This window comes from Miscanthus floridulus, chromosome 19 (genome assembly GCF_019320115.1).
Source record: "Miscanthus floridulus cultivar M001 chromosome 19, ASM1932011v1, whole genome shotgun sequence".
In the NCBI taxonomy this organism is placed as follows: domain Eukaryota; kingdom Viridiplantae; phylum Streptophyta; class Magnoliopsida; order Poales; family Poaceae; genus Miscanthus; species Miscanthus floridulus.
In genome coordinates this window covers 69,858,704-69,883,246 of record NC_089598.1, presented here as the reverse complement: position 1 = coordinate 69,883,246, position 24,543 = coordinate 69,858,704, and the positions used below count along the sequence as shown (strand labels likewise).

Below are 24,543 nucleotides of genomic sequence, written 5' to 3'. Positions count from 1 at the left end.
AGTGGTTAAGGCACCGGGTGCTGGTAATGTGTAACAACTGGGGAGATCTTGGCGTGCATTTTGGGTGTGTGGTGAGGGTTGAGTCAATCGGGCAGGATCTTACAATGAGTCGTTGGATGAGTCTTGCCAGGGAGGTGCAACCTGGGCATCCCTTATGAGTGGTACCTATGGTGGGTGCATGTGAGATGAGGAGATCCTGAGGTGGAGTGTCTTTGTGGGATGAAGCCCCAGGATGGAGGTGTCATCGAGGCATGGGGTGTTGGTTATTCCCTATTGAGAAGATATCCTGTCTGGTCCCCCTAAGGACCGGTATGTCGAGAGAACCGGATCATAGGACCCTACGTACACACTACTCGCTCCTGAATGGGCGGGGGATGGTTACTCGGCCAACTAGGATGGTGCCACTACTACTAGGTTGGAAGTGGATAGTGTCGGGAGGTACGAGCATATGGCCCACACCCTCCTATGATAGCATAGTGACCTTTGGGGGGCTGGTACTACTTCTCAAAGTCTAAGCATGTTAGTGGACTCCGAGGTGGCCCTAGGCTAAGTGGTAGTGTGGCACCATACCAGTTGGGAGGCAGTCGGTATTAGCCTAGGCAGGGCACACCGACGATGGGATCCTATGGTTCTAGGTCTACACGCTCTGCAGAGTTGGTCGATCTATACGTATAGCCACGTCCTCTGATATGGACATTCCTATAACCTACGCTTCCCTTGATTTGTGAGTGGAGTCCTTTCTTCTCTCCCCTGGGTTCTTAATGGAGACGGGGATCTCGATCTTCCGTCAGGTATAGCAAACTATCGTTGTGGCAGAGAATGACACACCGATCTGGCTTCAGATCAAAAGATCGAACCCTACAATCTTAGCACCACAACTCCTCTGGTTATCAACCAAGTCACGGACCAGGTTGACCTCACCAAGAAGGCTAATCCTTGCCTGCACAATGAAGAACACAAGCAAGAACAAGAAAGAGCGCAACCAAATTGCAGAAGAAAGATTAATCTCACGAGTTGGGGTCTCACAAACCAAAGAACGGCGAAACTATTTCTTGATAGAATAATCTAAGCAAAACCCAAAACCTAATGACGGTGGCGGCATATGATTATAAAGGTCTTAGGGGGCGTCACCTACCCTAAATGCGCCCCCTAATGGGCCCAAACACGATACACGGTCCAACGGACCAAAAGTAGGTGTCGCAGCACCCTGACAGATTCTGGATGCTGACTTGTTTCGATGATTCCCATTGATTCCGAAGAGGTTTTGATGTGAAACCACTTGGATTGGATTTCTTATCAAATTAGCTTTCCATCGATATGTGGATCATCGAAAACAGAGTTCGGATACGTCCTGGGTGTCCATTTTATTGCAGACTGGTCCTGACGGCCGAGGCAGACTCGAACTCGGATTGGACTGGGCCTCTGGCTTGGCTTGGACGTCCTTGCTGGCCTCCTAAGGTGGTGGCCAAGGAGGAGGACATCCAAGGGATTTCTTGGTGGGTTCTCCAAGTCCTTGGGGTGTGCTCCCACTTGGGCCAGAGTCCCAAGGATGAATAACAAGCCCATAACGACAGTGTAGCTCCCAGCAGAAACAGCAACATAATATATTGGTGATTTGGAGGTCTTGCCGATGTGATATTGAGATGGAACTAGATCTATTTGAAAGCTTATCAAACAAGCTTTCCATCAAGTGCTCATTGACCTCGATCGCACTCCGGATGGATGAGTTATGGCCTTCCCAATGAGGCACTATCGGGCTACCGATGAACCGAATGTTCAACTTTGATGAACTTTCATTATGAAACACATTTGAACCTACAATCAAATAGTGACATGTACATGTGGAACCAAGTGAATTATAACCAAAGCCACTATGCAAATATAGGAACGAGCGCACCTTATAATCATTGTTCGTATCCAAAGGTGCCATGTCCTCATCATCCTCCCCTTCTTGACAACAAACCGTCCTCGGTTTGAGCTTAGCTGGTGGACAAGTTGTCGGTAGTAGCCAACATTGCTCCCCTTCTTGAAATTTAATATGTTTCTTTATAACAAAACTAGGGGAACTTGACATGACAAGATTATAGCAATTGCAATCCTTTGGTTGATCATACTTTTGCACAATATAAGGAGATTTCAGATTTGAACAAATATAGACACGATGCACCATATACTCTCCTTTACAATTATATTTTCTAATAAAATGATATGTATGTCTAGAGAACCATGGCAAATCAGCATATGCATAAAGTTTCTCCTCTAAAGAACTAAGATTACACGGAACATCAAATTCAATGTAACCCAAAGTATTTAAAGAAGACAACAATTTCAGCTCATCAACTTCACTAGCATTATGAATAACAAGTCTATTTTCAGCACAAGTGCTCATTTTCAGCACACATATAGCGTGATCATTCTTCAATGATTGCATGGGTATAACATAAATATCATCATGCAAGTCATCTTCATCATAAGAAACATCAAGCAAATCATCTTGTGACAAAGGTAAATCAAGCGAATACTCCACTAAAATTTGCTCTATCATAGCATGATTGGTGGAAAAATTCAGCACATCAAGAGAACTCTCACCTTTTGTGAGTTTAGCATCATGGGCATTACCTTTGCTCTCATGTTCAGCAGGGGTAATAGTTGATGGTTCTAAATTTTCACATGAGGCTATGAGCTTCTCATTTTCTATCACGTCATCCTTGCTCTTTTCTACATTGTCCTGCAAAAGGTTAGGCATGGTAGGAGGAATAACAACAGACTCTTCCTCTAAATGGTGCACCTCATCATATAAAGTCAAAACAGGAGGTGGATTAACAAAGGTTTCTCGCATAAGAAGTTTCATATCATTCCAAGTTTGAGGCTTATCAGAAGGATCTAAAGACTCCCACCAAGATAAAGCAGAATGTAGCAAAACACTAGCTGCATTTTTTACCTTTCTCCTTGGACACATAAAGCGAGTAGCAAATATGTTATCGATGGCAATTTCCCACTCCATGTACTCATCAGCACCTATACCATCATAAGTTGGTGGATACGAACAACCTGTCATTGTAAACACAAAAATAAGGAACAAATGGTGAAAGTTATCCCTACCAAATGACTATGTGGTTGCAGTGGTGTCACTTTTCACAACAAGTGAAAGCGTCTTACCAAGCTCTTACAAAGTTCTTACCAACGCAAGCAGTGGCGGTACAACCGGTGGCTGGTTCGTGATACCTGTGAGGCAGTGGTACCGAGATTGCAAGGGTCTTTTTCTGTACTGATCTGAAGTATATGTGGAGCTTGGGAGTCACGAAAAAGAACAAATATATATATGTGGCACACAAGTCAGTGACAGACAGCAATATTGAATAAATGTCCAGAGCACTTGTCCTAGTTGCTGGCCTATACGTGTTCCTGTCACCAGTTGTGATAAACAAGAGAGGAAACAAGGATGAAAGGAAACAAGTATTAAAGGTAGCAACGGATATGAACAAGGCAAAAGGTACCACAAACAATAGAGCTATTGAGTGTTTCTTATGTGCTCCTTTTCGATATCTTCTATTCTCTTTTACTATTTTTTTCTTTTATTTTTTTGTCCAATCTTTTTTTTCTTGCTTTTGCTCTTTTGATATTTTTTTCTCAGCAAGGAGCACACAAGAATAAACCATAAAAAAATTGAGCTCAATTGAATAAAAGATGTGGCCTATAGAAAATTAGGACTGTGCTCTAAAAAGCATACCAAAACTTGGCCCAGAAACTCAATTTTCCTAATCGAATTTCGCAAATCTAATTTTTGAGAACCCAGCTTTGCTGGGCTGAAATAGATCTAAAATTTTCTGGCGTTCTCTGTAGATATAAAATTTTCCCCGTTTCGAGTTCGGATGCAAAAGTTATGACTGTTTTAAGGAAGCTGCTCGAATCAGGGTTTTAGTGGACACAAGATGCAAACTGATGGTGATACGGAATAGCGGCGGGTGAAGGGATCAACACAAACTAGAAAAGAACACAATCTAAACCAGCAACAAGACTTTGACCTAGGACACAAACTCAACAAAGCGGACTCTGAAACTGAATCATGCAAAGGCTATGACGCGGATGGTTATAGGATAGGAAACAAATATGGCATTGGACTATGGGATAAAAGCAAAAACACTCGAACTAAGGGTAAGATGTGAACTTGACGGTATACTTGAAGCTCCGATACCACTTAATGGAGACGGGGATCCCGATCTTCCGTCAGGTACAGGTAACTATCGTTGTGGCGGAGAATGACACACCGATCCGACTTCAGATCGAAAGATCAAACCCTACAATCTTAGCACCACAACTCCTCTGGTTATCAACCAAGTCACGGACTAGGTTGACCTCACCAAGAAGGCTAATCTCTGCCTGCGCAACAAAGAACACAAGCAAGAACAAGAAAGAACGCAACCAAATTGCAGATAAAAGATTAATCTCACGAGTTGGGGTCTCACAAACTGAAGAACGGCAAAATTGTTTCTTAATAGAATAATCTAAGCAAAATCCAAAACCTAATGACGGCGGCGGTGTATGATTATAAAGGTCTTAGGGTCGTCGCCTACCCTGGACGCGCCCCCTAATGGGCCCAAACACGATACACGGTCCAACGGATCAAAAGTAGGTGTCGCAGCACCCTGACAGATTCTGGACGCTGACTTGTTTTGACGATTCATGTTGATTCCGAAGAGGTTTTGACGTGAAACCACTTGGATTGGCTTCCTTATCAAATTAGCTTTCCATCCATATATGGATCATCAAAAATAGAGTTCGGATGCGTCCTGGGCGTCCGTTTTATTGCAGACTGGTCCTGACGGCCGAGGCAGACTCGAACTCGGATTGGACTGGGCCTCTGGCTTGGCTTGGACGTCCTTGCTGGCCTCCTAAGGTGGTGGCCAAGGAGGAGGACATCCAAGGGATTTCTTGGTGGGTTCTCCAAGTCCTTGGGGTGTGCTCCCACTTGGGCCAGGGTCCCAAGGATGAATAACAAGCCCATAACGACAGTGTAGCTCCCAGCAGAAACTGCGATAGAATATATTGGTGATTTGGAGGTCTTGCCGATGTAATATTGAGATGGAACCAGATCTATTTGAAAGCTTATCAGACAATCTTTCCATCAAGTGCTCATTGACCTCGATCGCACTCCGGATGGATGAGTTATGGCCTTCCCAATGAGGCACTATCAGGCTGTCGACGAACCGAATGTTCAACTTTGATGAACTTTCATTATGAAACACATTTGAACCTACAATCAAATAGTGACATGTACATGTGGAACCAAGTGAATTATAACCAAAGCCACTATGCAAATGTAGGAACGAGCGCACCTTATAATCATTGTTCGTATCCGAAGGTGCCATGTCCTCATCAGTTCTTGTGTTGGTTTCTGGCTTTGGCCGATGAGGCAAGGTACGAGTGGGAGTCATCCTTGTCGCCTAGAGAGTGTGAGAGTGGTGAAATGTATGTGATGGGATGGGAGAACATGTGGATGAGACATGGCTCTGCGGTGCTGTGAAAGGTGTCTGCACTGCTAACTATTGACTGTTGTTATAGTCCCTATCAAAATGGTAAGATGCAGTTTTGTGATATACTAACACTAGTTACTATTAGATGTTAGTGCTCTATCATGTTCACTAACAACATTGCTCACCTTTGCTTGATAGGTGTCTGATCACGTATCTATGGCATCATCATTAGGAGAAGATGAAGAACCAACTAATAGTGGAGAGGAGGGACACAATAGAGATGCTAATGAAGAGGAGGAAGAGAGATGCAGATGTAAGGGACCAAGAGGGAGATGGTACTAAAGAGGATGAAGAGAGAGATGCTAATGTAGAGGTGCAGCAATCTGAACCTCCTCGTAAACCCTGAATAAGAAAGTGGATAGTCACCCGGTGGCAAGATGACAAGCTAACCATCACGGGGCTCACTCCAACTGAGTTTCCCACAGAGAAGAGGGCCCAGATAAGAATGAGGAGGCTGGTTGGTCTGATTGCTAGACAAAGGATCTCCTTGGTCCTGCCTTCATTCAATTCACTAAGTGAACAAGACAAGATCACTATATTTGATGAGTGTGTCTAGCCTTGGTTGGAGTTTCCAATATAATTGAAGGCTACAGTGTGTAAGAAGATAATGCAGATTGTAGCCAAGAGTTGGAGAATCCACAAAAGCGACCTTGCATGTAATTTCATCAACAAAGGGTTGGATGCCATGATGAAGCACACATACATTCTGAAAGAAGATTGGGCAGCGTTTGTGAAACTGAAGGATAGCGAAGAAGCAAAGGAAGTAAGTGAGAAGAACAAGAAGCTTTGGGAGAGGAATAAGCATGATGACTTCCTAGGGATAGGAGGGTATGAAGGGAAAGCTGCAAAGTGGGAGTACGAGGACAAAGAGTTAGCCGCCTAAGGCATCAGTAATCCTTGGGACCAGTTTCCAGGTGACCACCCAAGGAATTTTCTACACGCACAGAGTACTTTGGTTAGGTCAGAAGGAAGTGTTGAGATTCGTTGGTTGAAAGATTCAGCTAAAAGTGTATGTAAGCTAATTTTAGAGAAGCAAGGAACCCTTGAGCCTTTAGGGCTCTCTTTGGTTAGGGAAAAGGATGTGCTCACAGAGGACTTGGGCAGCCCAGAACAGATAGGACGTGTGCGTGGTGTGTCTAGTTACAGTGGTTGTAAGCATTGGCCGGACTGCACTAGCATGTATAGAAAGAGGAAGCAATCAACAAGTGATGTGGATGTGGAAGCCATCAAAGAATAATTTAAAAACCAAGTGACAGAAGAAAATACCAAGAAGGTCACAAATGATATCATGGCCATGTTGCGTGACCAAGGAGTGCATTTGAGGTCACCTTCCAACACCCCTAGCCCTATAGACGGCTGGAAGAGCAGTTGTGCCTCAGCCTCAAATGCAGTCGAAAGAGACTACTTCGACGCATTTGAGGCAACTCTAGATCCAGATACTGTGGCCCTCTAACAGAGCCAACACCGTATAGCCTAGTAATCAACCCTGGAGGTTATCAGATGGAGGTAGCAAGGGGTCAGGTCTTCCCAGTGCAAACTAACCTATGTTCACATCCAGTAATCGAACATTATGCCGTTGTACATATTGACTATGTACATCCGCCCCCAAGTCCTGAAGTAAGAACTCTTGGACAGGCTCTATATAAGAGGGTCCAGTAGAGGAGAGGCCAGATTATGGTATCAGTATCACCAAAGGTGCTCTCTTCTCCAAAGTTATCAAGACCTCCACTGCCTGTGAGCTTCAAAAGCAATTTAAAGGACTTTTGTGATAGGCGATGAGAAGGCGAAGAGTAGTGCCTCTAAGAGTGCAATCGTTGGCAAGCCGAACAGTGGCATTACTGTAGAAAAGAGTGCTTCAAAGGAGACTAATGCAGCGTCAGAGCAGACTAAGTCCACAATAGCTCCAGCTGACCCACCGACAAAGCCGAAGAAGATTAAGTCCACAACTAGTCTAGCTAACCCACTAAAATAGCCTGCAGTAGTCAAGAGTGACAGCAAACTAGAGCAGTAGCAGAAGATGGAGAAACCCACCAAATCGTCTAAGAGTGACCCTGGGGTTCTGTATGGAACAAGGTCAATGCCAAGTTCAAATTTGGAGAGCAATTCCTATCAGAACAGAGCTTGAGAAGGCAGGACCTAGGTGTGTTGCTTTTGATGTTTGGTACATGAAAGAATGTGAAGAGAAGAGGACAACCGGGATGGTTGCTGTGTTCAAGAAACAACATTTTTGGCGTCTAGCAGACACCGAGTTTTTCGCTGTGGGATTAGAAGACATGTTTAACCTCTTCAAACTTGATGGATTGGATGTAGGACTTCTTCGCGTGTTGTCACTGTAAGTACAATTTCATCTATTTTTTGGGCTTGTTCATTTTTAGCTAGGGACGCTCTTTATATATTTGCTTGCTAAATTGATTTTGTATGCTTCTTTATTCCTAGATGTCTAATTGTAGAAGCTAGGGCCAAAGATGTGCATGTTGGCATTATTGATCCAGATCTGGTGTCAATAAAGACTATAAACACTGATGAGGCTATAGCGTGGATTATTTGGAATATTGCCTAAGAAAATATGCTAAGAAAAAGTTTGTGATGTTTGCACATAACTGTGGTGGGCACTGGATTGCTGTCATCGTCGCTCGAATGTGGCAGAAGGTAATATACCTCGACTCCAATAGAGGCAAGAAGTCAAATTTGACTCCTATCAAATATGTGATAGATGAGTGAGTATTGTCTAACCTACTATTGATCCATGTATTTCTTTCTTAATTATGTTAGTGGAAGTAAAAAAAATTGATAACAACTTATGTATGTGTAGGGCTTTTGGCACCTGCCAACCCAAGTCGAAGAAAGGGCAGAGAAAATTGAAGTTTACCCATGCATTCAAAATCCTAGTAAGTAGTGCTTCACTTCTAGTTGTGAAGTCGTTTTGTCAATTCAATTATTAACCATGTGTTTCCTATGTTCGCAGTGCCAGCAGCAAGGTCTGAACCACACATGTGGGCTCTTTGCGGGCCACCACTTGATGCTGACGATGGCATAGGCCAATCTGACTGGTCCTCAGATACAACTGCAAATATATATGTATCTACTTAGAATGACTTGATCCCCTCTTGTTGTCATATATACTGCTGCTGTCAATTTTTAAAATTGCTGGAACAAGATGAAGCTGCTGTTGTGATCTGCTGCTATGACCCTTTTGTAGACTAACAAAGAAAGGTGTGTATATATATATATACACACACACCTTTCTTTGTCTTATGATTTTGAAGTGCGGTTCACTCCAATCAACTTTGCGGACCTTAGAGAGAAGCTCGCCTCGTTTATTATGTCGCAGATCCTCGACGAAACAGGCGAGTTTCATTGTTCACATACAAAATCATGATGAAGTGTCTGGTATATATGTTCATTTGATCTGTGAACTGTGTTTGGAGCCTGTGAGATACAATTGGAGCTGTGAGATATATACATGGGAAAATAACCTGGTGATGAACAATCGATATGTGAACTGTGTCTGATATGTGTGTACTGTGAACAAATTAAGTTTTGAGATAAATAGTTGTGATCTTGTGTGCGTGTGTGTGTGTATATATATATATATATATATATATATATATATATATATATATACACACACACATAGATCTCACAGAAATGACACACACGTGTGTGTGATCTGTGTATATCTGTGCTACTTGGGCTATGCTGTGGGCTACAGACGGGTCTAGACTGCAGACACGTCTGTAGTATTTTGCTTACTACATACGTGTCTGTAGCCTAGACCCGTCTATAGTAAGGAAAATACTACAGACGCGTGTAGAGAATACGAGTCTATAGCATGCTACTTACTACATACGTGTATTATACACGCGTCGATACTATGTTTCTTCACACAAACGTGTTTACAAACATCGTCTATAGATTATTCTTACTACAGACGCGTATATTGCACATGCGTCGGCACTATGTTTCTTCATACAGACGTGTTTACAAATATTAGGGTCATTCGGCTGGTCTGAAACTTGGCTTGTTCCACTTCTTTTTTCAACTAGAACAGTGTTTTTCTCTCGCAACATTTTTACCCTGAACAGTGTTTTCAGCCAAGTTTTAGACCAACGAACGAGGCCATTGTCTGTAGTAGGATTCTTAATACAGATGGACACGCGTCTGAGATATGGTTCTTCACACAGACGCGTCTTAATCTTGTCGCGGATGCGTGTTGGCAACACGCGTCTCCGGTAAGAGCTTACCGCGTCTCCAGTAAGAGCTTACTACAGACACGTGTAGATATTCATCAGTCTGTGTTTAGGGCTTATCACAGACGCATGTTCGTTTTTGTCACAGTCGCGTATTGGTAACACGCGTCTGTAGTTTGTGCTTACTACAGACGCGTTATGTCGTCTGTGATGTGTTTTTTTTTACATAATGCCTTTCCAAACTCTCCAGACTCTTCTGCGCCGGCCACAACAGCTGGCGCGCCAACATTGGATAAGGACTGTGCGCGGCAAGCATCTGGAGAACCCACGTCGTTCATGATCCGGTCGATGGAAACGGGTCTTGTTGCATTGTAGCTAGCCGGGTTGGGTCTGAACGCAGATGAAAAAAGAAAAAACAAGTTACGGGAAGAATACAGTTCGTCTTGGGGTCACACTCTATGTAAAACATTGTTTCATTGTTTTGTTTGTGAACACCATCTTCAGTGGATCTCAGGACTAATTCATATTTATCTCACTTTGAGCTGCCTAAAATTATCTAGACAATTGTAGCAAATAGTGATGCACTGCCTGCATTTTTCCTCAGTCCATCCTTCGATTCATAGGGTCGATGCTCATTGCTTCCTGTTCCATCATTATCCTACTCTCGTGTCATTTCAACAATCTTTTCTGATAACTATCCATATTAGATTGGTGGTACCATAAAAATAGCACATAATATAACGAAAGAAAATTTTTATCCATAATCTAGATTTTAGAATCTCATCCAAACATGCCCATAACCAAAGCCTGCCACTGTTAATATAACCGAAGCCCATTCTGGCTTGTTAAGAGTCGTGGACCATTTCTCTAACAGGCTTAAACATATAATATAGCGTTTTAGGGTTATTTCAACCGGATCCACATCTCAGAGCTACTCCCTTCTCTCCCCTTCCCAACTCCCCTATAACCTACTACATATCTCTGATCCGCTGTCCGCAGGCCCTCTACTGCTCGGCAGTGCACACACAACAGCGACCTCTTTCTCCTGGCTAGCGGTGGTGCGCACGCACACTTGAGTTTATTAGTTGCAAAATCTATGGGATGAATATTTAGTGGAATTCACTTTTTGCAACTTTTCATGAGTTCCCACTCATACAAAAGTAACGAACTTGTTTATATTACATGAACCATCTTAATAATATACCACCTCCGTTAATTATAGTCTATTTAATTTTGCACTAATTCAAAATTTCTATCTTTGACCAAATTATAGAAAAATACACCGACATATCAATATCAAATTTTTTTCATTAAGTTCCTGATAAAATATGCTTGATTGAGCATTTATTAGAACTTAGGGTAACATACATTTTTCAACCTCCAATTTGCAGCATAATCCAACTCTTAAACTTCAACTTTGAAATTGGGTAACACACCCTCCAATTTTAAAACCACTTTTGATCTGTAGAAATTCATACTTAATTTATTTTAAATCATAAAAGTATGAAACTAGTTTTGATTTTCTTTTAGAGTTATGAGTGCAACTACGAGCAATAAAGAAATATAAGAATAGAAATAAACCATTTCTAAATACCTATATATTAATCAAAAACAAGGAGAGGTCATTTTTAGAAAAAAAAATTGATATTTCTTAATTTGAAATAAATTATTTAGGAATTTTTAGATAGTTAATCAGATCTTTATTATTTTTACAAAGTAGAAAACCAACTTTAAATCCATTAGGAGGACCAACTTTTTTCGGTTTTGATCATTGAAGAGTCTCTGTTCCTGTTTCATATATAGTTTAAGAATGAAAATCAAACTGCACCACAAGTTTGAAGGTAAAAATGGACTTTCCTTAGAATTTGTAGATAATATTTTCTAAAACTTTGTCAAAGTTTGAGATATTTCACTTGTATAGTTTTGAATGGAGGGAACATTAGATGCTTATGGCCTGTTTGGATTATGATGGATTGTCGAACAAAGCTTCTAGAATCTATCAGTACAAACAACCACAACTTTCACCTAGCTTATACAATCCGGAGAGTTACATATTCTGCAATCTAGGAGGCTAATGCGACCCAGCTTCTTGAAGCTTTTGGACATTAAAAGCTAATTATACCCCTGCCTATTATGACAGAAGCAGCATAAAAAGCAAAGAAGTAAGGCTATATACTATGGTAATTTTACCCTGTAAAGCAGCCTACCTCAGCTTTTACAAGCTAGGAATCTAAAATACATTTTCAATCTAACTTTTAAATCCAGCTTATATCAAATCTAGTAGTTTTTATAAGCCAGCTTCTACAATTCAGGTGGTATCCAAACGGGGACTTACTTTGGCATCCATGTCATGACAAAAATCAACTTCCAAACATCTGATGCGAAAAGAAAACGCAAACTCCCATATGAGATCTACTATAATTAACCTGCTCGCTACAGCTGCAGCTGTTTCTAGTATTCTCTATAGTACACGGTGGTTTTTCTTTTTTGCAGCCATATCCAACAAAAAAAAGTTGCAGTGAGCAGGCCAAATACCAACCTGATCCATTATTATAACCTCACAAAGTAGTATTTCTTTTTCCATTTATTTTGGTGGCCCTTAATTTTGCTTCTCGAGACATCGTTGATCTGAGTGAGGCAGGCAGCCTCCCTATACGAACGGCGGCTCATTCACCCCTTCGTCCATCCGTGTATTCTCACTTTCTCAGCGAGTGGCTACCAACGCAGCTCCGATCCCCCTTGGTCGTCAGTCAGCTCGTACGCGGCGCCCCCTCTCCTGCCAGCGCCACCATGTCGGGTAACATTGCCTTCTCCGGCGGGTCCATGAACCCGGCTCGCTCCTTCAGCCCTGCCGTGGCCAGCGGCGACTTCACCAACATCTGGATCTACTGGGTCGGCCCGCTCGTCGGCGGCGGCCTCGCTGGCATCGTGTACCGATACATCTACATGTGCGGTGAGCCGGTGACCACGCCCCCGTCGCCAGCAGTGACTTCTAAGTGCCCTGCCTCACCCCTCACGTGAACAAAGGGTGCCGTCGCCGTCCCCGGTTCCTCCTCCTCAGTCGTAGTGTTGGCAGCATGAAGTGACGCTTAGGCTGCGATGAACTCGCAGCATTTGTTTGGTTCAGGTGAAAGCCCCCAAGGCAGTGTGCGCTTGGATGATTGGTCCATGGTTCTCAATTTGTTCCTTCTTTTGTATTGTGGTGAGTGTGAAGTTAGTTGGGTTTAAGAACCAGTGACTTCGTTGAACAATTTGCAATAATTTAATTCAGCTTGTTCCTTCTGCGAGGTCTGCTTGATTTTTGTTTATCTGCTATTTGCTCGGTTTGTAAGATTACTGTTAGTATTGACTTTTAGTAGTAATAGTAACTTTTAAACTTTCGAGTGAATGTGGAACCAACAAGCTATATTATTTATCTTTTAGTTGAAAATCAACATTCCAATTCAAATGTATTACTTCAATATTTTGAATATATGTGTCAAGCATTTTAGATATAACTTATTTGATGTTGAGCAAGACTTCATGTTCTTGAATCAAACTGACAAAAATGTTGAAGCATGCAAAAAAAATCTATATACCTAATATTAAAGAGCCAAAATTACTGTGTCTTTGTTTCTATGGTCTATTTTAATCTGGCCAACCGTTCGTCCCACCGGTAGCCAGTAGAGCTTAGAAATATGCTGGTGGTGCAGACGATGTCGCGATGCAGCCTTTGGAAGACAAGCCATCACGGAGGTTGGGAGTAGTCGTCTTCCGGTACAGGATCGTAAGGACAAGGGTTCCGGAGACCTACTCTCCCGATCGACGTTACACGCAGGTGCTTAGGATGGAGAGACTATGGCGGCAGCGCAGCAGCGAGAAGAGCAAAAACCCTAGATGCATTTTGGCATTGGCCGATACGCTGTATATACAGGACTGTCCGATCCGATCCCGTGTCGTGATCACGATCTAAACCGTTTAAGACTCTTATCTACAAACTTTAAGGCCATGTAAGCAAAATAGCAAAACTAAAACTACAAAAAAGAGGTCACGTCATCGCAAGGCGAGTCGGATTTCGGCGGACCATTATTCATGATGGTGTAGCGTAATCGTGCTCGCGCCCTTAGCCCCACCCCACCAGGCGAGGTGAGCGAGAGCATGCGTGTGGGCTTCCTTTATCCTCCTCACACTAGACTTGAGAAAGTGGAGAGGACTTCTATATTTAAGTATGACTATCTCCACTTCAACAAGCATGGTGGGACTAAACGATTCTCACTCCCACTCTTTGCACATATGAATGGGCCTTTGAGATTTTTATAGGAATTTTGGAAACAACAGTCACATCATGGAATATTACTGAATTAGCAGATGTTCTTATGCCTATAACAACTCTGAAAATCACATAGCCAAAACTCCCAACTTTCAAAACCTTTTTCTAAAACCTTGCATGGTGAGTGAGCATCCTAGAAAGCCAACCCTAGATGCACTAGGTGAATCCAACTAGATGGTTGAGCATGTGCATTAACACCAACTTGTGAGTTGCTTCATATTGGTTCTTATGATATGTTAATTAATAGAATGATTAATCACCTTTATAAATGAAGTTGTCTTGTGTGTGTCATGTGTGATTTCGTCAAGTGGTGATGTAATAATTATGGGTAATCATCTTTATTGTACCCTTCCATGACAGGTATTCGCTATGTATATGAACAGTGATATCAGATGGATTTCGATAATGTGATGGCATGATCTTCCGAGACTATCACAATATGGTTTCTTCTGTGGATTTCCCTTCTAGGAAATCGTGGACCATTTCACCGCCCTTCATTTCCTATAATTGAGATAGGTCGGTCTAACAGAGAAGCAGCTCTAACACTGAATATGAGTTGTGAAATTAAGCGAGGCTGCAAAATGTATTAGCTGTACGTGCATATTCAGAGTTCAAAGATTATTCAAGGAGTACCTATATGTAACCATGTCTAGCTCCAGAACATCCGTGGGTAACGCCATCCAGGAGAAAGTTGGTAGTTTTGCATGGATATTATAACCATATACATAAATCGTTTGCATAATATAATGAACACAATTAGTCCACGGATAAGTTTGTGACACTGACCTGAAAAGGTGCAGGATAGAAAAGAGGCTTGTTGGAATAGCAAACAACAAATGCAGTGAAATATATCCTGATCTTGAAATACCTCCCAAAATAGCCGTCCTTGAAATGTTGAGTCCAATAGGATTGAACTTCCCACCTACTGACCACATGCTAAAAAGCAGATTGTTTCATAAATTGTGTTGTTAGTCAAAATATGAACTTTAACTTATCGACTTTCAGCTTACGATTCACACGTTACAAGCCATGTATTAATGAAATTATCCGTAAACGGACAACCATTCAGCTTACTAATGATGCTAGATATGTACAGTCAAGCTGATTGGTATAGAGAGGCAGCAGACACAGCACGTGAATTAGATTAGTTTCCATCCAACCAAGATGAAATATTTTCTTCATGTCGTCATAGTTGAATGCAATTGTTCTGACTGGGCCTCCAAATGTCTTCTCCATGAATCTTGCGCTTATCATATTCAAATTAGTCACAAGTGCACAACCGTTCTTAACCTTCAGGATGAGCAGCACAAGCACAAAATGTAGCACCGTCCAGTGTGTCGAAAAACCCTTTTCGACACCATACACTCTCCTTCGCTGCTCTTTTTACTTTTCCAAATTTTCTAGACATTTTGCGCTCTTGAGTATCACCTTTGGTCCCATGGCTCGAAGCGCTTCCTCCAAATAATCACCACTACATTCATCCACCTCACGTCTTCCACCTTCATGGAGACCATCTTCGTCCCCCACACATCGTCGACGATCATTGCCACTAGCTTCATCCTGAACAGCCCGACCACCACCACCTTGTTCACACGCACTCAACACTTATGCATCAAGCTCAACTATAAATGCGTCAATGTAAGTGTGGTCATCTTCTTTCATATTTTCTTCTCATGTCTCAACGTCAATGGGTGTTTCACCGTGATGTATCCAAATTGTATAGTCCATCACAAAATCTCGCACAATCATGTGTGATCTAATGACAATCACATCATTCCATGGGAGATGGTTTTTGCAATTGCTACACGGAAAAAGAATTTTGATTATGTTCTTTGTCGTCATTGAATGCTTCTCAGTGGCTTCAAGAATCTATCGACTTCTTTTCAGAAACTTGGCTTCCAGCTTATTGAACCATACATCTATGAGTTTTTGTACTACATCTTTTTGTACAACAATCAACAAAGCAAAAAACAAAAAGACTAAGCTAGATATAAGAATCATTAAGAACCCGGAAGAATATAATTAGTATAGAACAATATAATTGTGGAAGGTCATTCTTATTTAAAATTATAGATTATATTGTTCAACTTTTTTAATCATGTTGTTGTCGTAAAATACACATATATGGACTACATATTCTTCATACAAGAGAGAGAATAAACAACCTAATTAACCAACTAATGTATCACTAAACAAGTATTTTTTTTTAATTTTCTTAATTGAGATGAAACAATTTTAAAGAAAACAATAGCACCAATTAATATTGTACATGTTATTGTTCGCGTAAACTTAATCACATTTACTAAAAAAATAATATGAATGTTGACAATAAAAATCTAATCCCAAACCCTAAGTCTACATCTAGATCTAGATGCAAACCAATCCCTCCCTAAAAACTAACAAATAGGCTACTAAAATCAGGACATTGCCACTAAATAAAGGTAGAATCTTGTTTCCTACTAAACTTACCCTAGCACCTTCAAAGATTTGATATAAATTCATCCATAAATGTCTCAACCGCCATGGAAAAGAGAGAAAATCAAAACCATAATTACACACTAATCTACTACTAAAACTTCAAAGAGACTTGGAATAGCATATACTTACCTTTAAAGCCTCCTCCACCAAAGAAATCAAAATCAAAACATTACCCCTTAGATTTGCAATTTTTGGCAGGTAGCCCAAGGCCCCCCTTCTTTCCGCCTCGAGTTACAGTAAATTTTCTCGAGGTGGAAGAAGGGGCAAGAAGCTGCTAGTTATAGAGGCGGCTCTATATACAATTGCCCCTATGAATGATATTCAAATGGCAGCTCCCTAAGCAATCTCTACAAATGGATCTTTAGATGCGGCTGGTGTTACCCAGCTGACTCTGAAAATCTCATCATTTTTAGAGACCCCTAGTAACATCGAGCCGTCTCTAAATATGTATTTGTGGAGGCAACTAGCTAGGGAGCCACCTCTAAAAATACATCTTTAGAGGCAGCTTGCTTTGTCGGCCACTACAGAGGCGCCTCTGCCCAAAAAATCTCCGGTTGCTAAAAGTCGATTCTATAGTAATGCATTACATTAGATAAAAAATTGCATGGCTTTTGTCTCTAATACTTCCTCCGTTTTAAATTATAAGTCGCTTTGACTTTTTTTGGTACATCCATGATCCATTTTACTATGTATCTACATAAATAATATGTCTAGATACATAGCAAAATGGAGGTCAAAACAACTTATAATTTTGAATGGAGGGAGTAGTTTGCATGCCTGAGCGATCCATTCTTTGTGGTCATCTTGAGCTTTGTAATAGAAGCTAAAACCAGAGCTAGTGCGTCCTCTAAAGAGAACCTACAAGCTTATTCATGGAAGATAAAGACGATAGGATTTTCTAATTGGAAGATAAATATATTTAATAAACCCGCAACTCAAAGGAAAAAACAGAGAAGCCCAACAGATACATCAGAAGACCCAGACAAATGCAATAACTCAAAATACCATTTTGGAAAAGTGTTAAAGTCTTTAAAAAACTTCATTCATCATTAGATATAACATGACATTGGACGGTTCTCGTGAGAAATAAGGTGTCTAATAGTGGTACATGTTTTTTTTGCCAACCATGGCGGGCTAGTTGTACAATTGTCACTGTTAAAATATATAAGCATGATAAATTAACTACCAAAAATAATCATTAAAAGTTGAAGTTATCGATTGAACTATGACAATTACACATTCAGTTGTCTGAAGGCAGAGATGAGGTGTTCTGGTGCCTGGAACGAACCAAGAAATATATGTATAGACTAATGACATCTGGAGGTGTTGTTGATCACCGAATGATGAGAGTATGGCAATGCAATATTCCCTTGAAGGTTAAGATCTTCCTATGGATCGCAGTACATGATCGCATACAGTGCGGAGTCCAATTGAAGAAGAAAAAGTGGACAGGGCCTGAAGAATGTTTCATGTGTGGCAAGCTGCAAACCTCTGGCCACATCTTATTCCAATGCCCCGTAGCTGTGTTCCTCTGGATTTTTCTGAGAGATTGCTTGGGTTGGGATGTGTCCCCAGTTAGTTGTGATTCCTTCTTTAGAGAGATTGTGGAAAGATGTAGAGGCAGAAAGCAGGGGGTGACTCTGTTCTTTTGTGAGGTGCGCCGTGGACGATTTGGAAGGCTCGCAATGATGTGGTGTTTAACGAGAAGACGCTATCCTCGCCGGTGGTGCTCATTTACAAGGTGATTACATTGGTGAAGACATGGAGCCCCCTGTTGAAGCCAAAGCTGAAGCCCATGGCTGAGGAGATGATTAATCTTGTGTCAGCAAATGCTACTACCATGTAATGTTGGTGTGGTTGTCAGCGTTTTAGTTTGCTTACCGTTGATGTTTGGTTGTTTGATGTTAGAATTAACGTTCGTAGAGGTCTATGGTTTTTACTTTCTGGGCAGTCGCTCTCAGCAGTGGCGTGAACTTTATTGTAAGCTGGCTCTCCCAGCATCAGATCTTTTGGATTGATAAGCTTTCTATAAAGCCGGGCAATGCAATCGTGGATTATAAGCTGCAATATTTTTCTCTCACACTAAACAAGCCAGTAGTACTTCTGGCTTATAATCCATCATCGTTTCAGCCAAAACGAACAGGCCGATGTTGTTCGGATCTATGTGGTATGTGAATAAGCCGTATGTTATTTGATTGAAACAGCTACGAAACCTGCCCTTTATGTATCTACTTTCAAACAACTATGAAATATCTCTCTTGTACCATGCTTTTAGCTTTTGAATTTTGTATTTTTTTCAAATAGATGTAAATAGAGAGATGTTTCACAACTATTTGATTGAAGAGAGATAGAGAGATGGGAGATAGATTTTATAATTGTTTCAACAAAAAAAATTATGACCTTTTCATGATATATAGCATTTTTACATAGCTTACAATAGTTTTTTTCACATATAGCTCTTAAGCGAAAGAAACTGCCTTGTAAGTCTGATGACGCTTTCCTAACTAGCATCGTATATAGCATCCAAAAATATTCATTAACATTCTTACTCACTGTATGCAATTACATGTTCCTTTGTTATAATAGAAAATCAAAATTGTCGAAAATTTTGCATTGGCCTGTTATATGGTAGTGCAAATTACAATGGAGGCCTCCACTTTTTGACCAATGGAGGCATAGCAGGCTCCCTTGGCGAGCCAAATTTAGAATAAATTTAGGATTGTTTATGAACTTTGTTCCACAAATTCCATCGTAAAACAACTTCATAAAAACCCAGAGTTTCTCGAGCACCCTTTTAGATGCTCTCATAACTTTATTTTTTATATAGACTAGAGTTGTGTGAAGCTCAAACATACGCTAAATTTAACCGTCACTCGAGTGTTTCTTGGCGTCGATTTATCAGTCGTCCGATATCTCTGCTATTGGTCTCGATTTCCATCGTACTAGGCTGCAGGCCGTAGCTGGCTAGTGCGCACGAGGTATGCCCACCTCGGCTCCTGTGCGGCTGTCTGGTGCGTGCGTAGTACTCGTACTAGGAGAGTAGGCTGGCTCTGTAGCACACCACCCGACCACCAGCCAGTTCGGTTGGCTGGTTCATATCGTTGCTTGTTCGTGAAAAAGTACTGCTGGTTGGTTTATATGAGAAAAAAATACTATTCCGACTGAAAATTTACGTTTGCCCACCTCGACCTCTGTGCCTGTTGCATAGAACAGCAGCCTCTGGGCCCTAGAATGGACTTACGTATGCACGTAGATTCATAGGGATAGATTATATTTTATTAGACTATATTTTACTATTTCTATTTTACTGTAAGTTCTATGTTTAGTTAATGTAAATTGATTATTTGTAAATAAAAATGATCAGAATTATTTAAATATTTATCTTATCATATTTTTTTATTTTCTTAATGTTTTATTTGGTTTCTCTTTGGAATTTTTTAATTTGGCTTCTATAGAAATGATCTGGCTATTTTTTTATTTAATATTTTTTGTCTGTATGGTTTATTTGTTTCCGTTTGCAATCTTTCAATTTTGGCTTCCATAAAAATAATTTGGATATTCTTTTATTTTATATGTTCTATCTGTTTGCATTAATTTTGATAATTTGATTTGGATCACGTGGTTACAAGAATCGAGTGATTTGTGGCCTTAAAACACTCGAATCCATCACCGAACCAACTTCGAGCATTTTTTAGCCGCTTGTCACTCGGGTGTCACGAGTTCCTGAAACACCCGACCGTAAAGTAGATGGACCCCAAACATACCACGAACCAACTTCGAGCATTTTTTAGCCGCTTGTCACTCGGGTGTCACGAGTTCCTGAAACACCCGACCGTAAAGTAGATGGACCCCAAACATACCCTTCCATGGCCGGTCCCGGTGTCCGAAAATGTCGCCACTCCGCATGCCTTGTCGCCTCGCAATTTCCTCCAAACCATGCAACCATCTCTCGCCCTTTCTCTCGATCAACGGGCTCGTGACTGTGGAACGTGCGATCAGCTTGCAGCCATGGGGAGGTGCATGTCGTCGTCCCTTCCATAGCTAGCTAGGGAACGGACACCCACATGCATGTCGTCGTCCTGGTCATCGGCGTCGAAGACACCCGTCAATTCAACGAGGCGGCCGTCGAGCGGGCGCCTCCCGAGTATCTCCAACGACGTAAGACGTCGACGACGAGCCTGAGTTCACCTCCACCATGTCCGGTGGCGGCAGCGACTATGCCAACTACACCGTCCTCATGCCGCCCACCTCGGACAACCAGCCATATAGTGTCGGCGGCGGCAGAGGCGGAGCGCCGTCCTCAGCGTCCGCTGGTGGTACCAAGCCGGACGATCTCCCGTTGCCGCCCTATGGCCCTTCGGCGTCCTCTAAGCTCGTCAACCGGCGTGGTGGTGCCGGCGCGGACGACGGCGTGGGGGGCGGCAGCGGCAAGATGGACAGGCGGCTGTCCACGGCGCGCGTGCCGGCGCCGTCCAAGTCGCTGCTTGTGCGGAGCCAGACCGGGGACTTCGACCACAACCGGTGGCTGTTCGAGACCAAGGGCACGTACGGCATCGGGAATGCGTACTGGCCGCAGGACAGCAAAGCGTATGCCGACGACGAGGACGGCAGCGTGGGCAGCGGTCCCGTCAAGATGGAGGACCTCGTTGACAAGCCGTGGAAGCCACTCAGCCGAAAGGTGCCCATCCCTCCCGGCATTCTTAGCCCCTACAGGTTTGGTCGTATCCTCAGTCAAATCAATCGCGCGTAATGGAAGCAGTTGCTCCTGATTTTCATGGATGGATCCGCGCTGCAGGCTGCTGGTGCTGGTGCGCTTCATCTCGTTGTTCCTGTTCCTGATCTGGCGTGTGACGAACCCCAACCTGGACGCGCTATGGCTGTGGGTGATCTCCATCGTGTGCGAGGTCTGGTTCGCCTTCTCGTGGCTGCTGGACCAGATGCCAAAGCTGAATCCGATCAACCGTGCCGTCGACCTCAGCGCGCTCCGGGAGAAGTTCGAGTCCGTGACACCGTCCAACCCCACCGGCCGGTCCGACCTCCCCGGGCTCGACGTCTTCATCTCCACCGCGGACCCCTACAAGGAGCCGCCCCTCACCACGGCCAACTCGCTGCTCTCCATCCTCGGCACGGAGTACCCCGTGGAGAAGCTCTTCGTCTACATCTCGGACGACGGCGGCGCGCTGCTCACCTTCGAAGCCATGGCAGAGGCCTGCGAGTTCGCCAAGGTTTGGGTGCCCTTCTGCCGCAAGCACTCGATCGAGCCACGCAACCCGGACGCGTACTTCAACCAGAAGGGCGACCCCACCAAGGGCAAGAAGCGGCCGGACTTTGTCAAGGACCGCCGGTGGATTAAGCGCGAGTACGACGAGTTCAAGGTCCGCATCAACGGCCTCGCCGACCTCATCCGCCGGCGTGCCAACGCAATGAATGCTCGCGAGCGTAAGATCGCCCGCGACAAGGCTGCTGCCGCCTCCTCTGATGCCCCAGTCGCCGACGCCCCCATCGTCAAGGCCACCTGGATGGCGGACGGCACCCACTGGCCCGGCACCTGGCTCGACTCCGCCCCTGACCACGGCAAGGGCGACCACGCAAGCATCGTGCAGGTACAGTCAGCAAAACTGTACTATTATGTATTGTATGGGCGGGCGGCGGGCCATCATACGTGTCCAGTGTTCAAACCTTTTACACACAGCGCAGCCTTCGATATGATCTCTTGATTTTGAACTGTGATCAGGTGATGATCAAGAACCAGCACTACGACGTGTTGCACGGCGACGCCGGGTCGCACCCGTACTTGGACTTCACCGGCGTGGACGTGCGCATCCCGATGTTCGTGTACCTCTCGCGGGAGAAACGTCCGGGGTACGACCACAACAAGAAGGCGGGAGCCATGAACGCCATGGTGCGCGCGTCGGCGATCCTCTCCAATGGGCCCTTCATGCTCAACTTCGACTGCGACCACTACATCTACAACTGCATGGCCATCCGCGAGGCCATGTGCTACATGCTCGACCGTGGCGGTGACCGCATATGCTACATCCAGTTCCCGCAGCGCTTCGAGGGCATCGACCCCTCCGATCGGTACGCCAACCACAACACCGTCTTCTTCGACGGCAACATGCGCGCGCTCGACGGCCTCCAGGGCCCCATGTACGTCGGCACCGGCTGCCTCTTCCGGCGGAACGCCGTCTACGGCTTCAACCCGCCGCGCACCAACGAGTACCGCGGCATCTACGGCCAGGTCAAGGTGCCCATCGACCCGCACGGTCACTCTGGACCCGGCGCCGCCGAGGAGCTCCGCCCGCTGTCGGAGCACCCGGACCACGAGGCGCCGCAGCGGTTCGGCAAGTCCAAGATGTTCATCGAGACCATCGCCGTGGCCGAGTACCAGGGCCGGCCGCTGCAGGACCACCCCTCGGTCCAGAATGGGCGGCCGCCGGGCGCGCTGCTGATGCCGCGCCCGCCGCTGGACGCGGCCACCGTGGCGGAGTCCGTGGCGGTGATCTCGTGCTGGTACGAGGACGGCACCGAGTGGGGACTGCGCGTGGGGTGGATCTACGGCTCCGTGACGGAGGACGTGGTGACCGGGTACCGCATGCACAACCGCGGGTGGCGCTCCGTGTACTGCATCACCCGGCGCGACGCGTTCCGCGGCACGGCACCCATCAACCTCACTGACCGGCTCCACCAGGTCCTCCGGTGGGCGACGGGGTCCGTGGAGATCTTCTTCTCCAAGAACAACGCGCTTCTGGCCTCCCAGCGGCTCAAGTTCCTGCAGCGCCTATCGTACCTCAACGTCGGCATCTACCCCTTCACCTCCCTCTTCCTCATCATGTACTGCCTCCTGCCGGCGCTGTCCCTCTTCTCCGGCCAGTTCATCGTGGCGACGCTGGACCCGACATTCCTGTGCTACCTCCTGCTCATCACCACCACGCTGATGCTGCTTTGTCTGCTGGAGGTGAAGTGGTCCGGTATCGGCCTGGAGGAGTGGTGGCGCAACGAGCAGTTCTGGGTGATCGGCGGCACGTCGGCGCACCTGGCCGCCGTGCTGCAGGGCTTGCTGAAGGTGATCGCGGGCATCGAGATCTCCTTCACGCTGACGGCCAAGGCAGCGGCGGAGGACGACGATGACCCCTTCGCGGAGCTGTACCTCGTGAAGTGGACGTCGCTCTTCATCCCACCGTTGGCAGTGATCGGGATCAACATCATTGCGCTCGTCGTCGGCGTGTCCCGCACCGTGTACGCGGAGATCCCGCAGTATAGCAAGCTGCTGGGCGGCGGGTTCTTCAGCTTCTGGGTGCTGGCGCACTACTACCCGTTCGCCAAGGGGCTCATGGGCCGCCGCGGACGCACGCCGACGCTCGTCTACGTCTGGGCGGGGCTCATCTCCATCACCGTCTCCCTGCTCTGGATCACCATCAGCCCGCCCGACGACAGGATCACCCAGGGCGGCGTCGACGTGTGAGTATCCAAGCTTCACAGGAGGGCCAACCAATGAGAGATTACCAAAGAAAGGATCACTGAAATTTTCTGGATGATCTGACTAGCTTTTGTACTGTTGCGTCATTTGTTCCAAGTACCAGGATGCAACTATGTACTACCACTAATTAATTACTAAACTATATGTCGTACGAACCAAGTAGTGTCTGTGTTAATCAAGGATGTTAGATAGGCAAGAGTCCATTCTGTACCTGTAGAGGCCTAGTGTACCGATAAACAGATAGTTTGATGGACACTAACAGTACAAGGATTTTGGTGAAATTACCCCTTTCTCCAATGAAACTGTAACTGATTGACGCATAAACTAAGTCACCTGTACGATTCAGCTGACGGAAATGATAGGCACATCTGCTGCGTGCCTCCAAGAGATAGGCACATCTGCTGCGTGCCTCCAAGAGCTCGTCTAAGGGCGCGTTTAGTTGGCAAAAATTTTTGGTTTTGGCTACTGTAGCATTTTCGTTTGTATTTGACAATTAATGTCTAATTATGGACTAATTAGGTTCAAAAGTTTCGTCTCGCGATTTCTCACCTA

General features: G+C 44.4%; 1 protein-coding gene across 1 annotated transcript; it reads left to right on the top strand.

Moving 5' to 3' along the window:
* Positions 1-20,501: 20,501 nt before the first annotated feature.
* LOC136528038 (cellulose synthase-like protein D5) lies at positions 20,502-24,266 on the top strand. Its single transcript, XM_066520935.1, is given in 4 exon segments — positions 20,502-20,672; positions 20,674-21,224; positions 21,307-22,114; positions 22,246-24,266. Coding segments are annotated over 4 exon segments (3,183 nt in total). The 5' UTR covers positions 20,502-20,579; the 3' UTR covers positions 23,977-24,266.
* Positions 24,267-24,543: the final 277 nt, after the last annotated feature.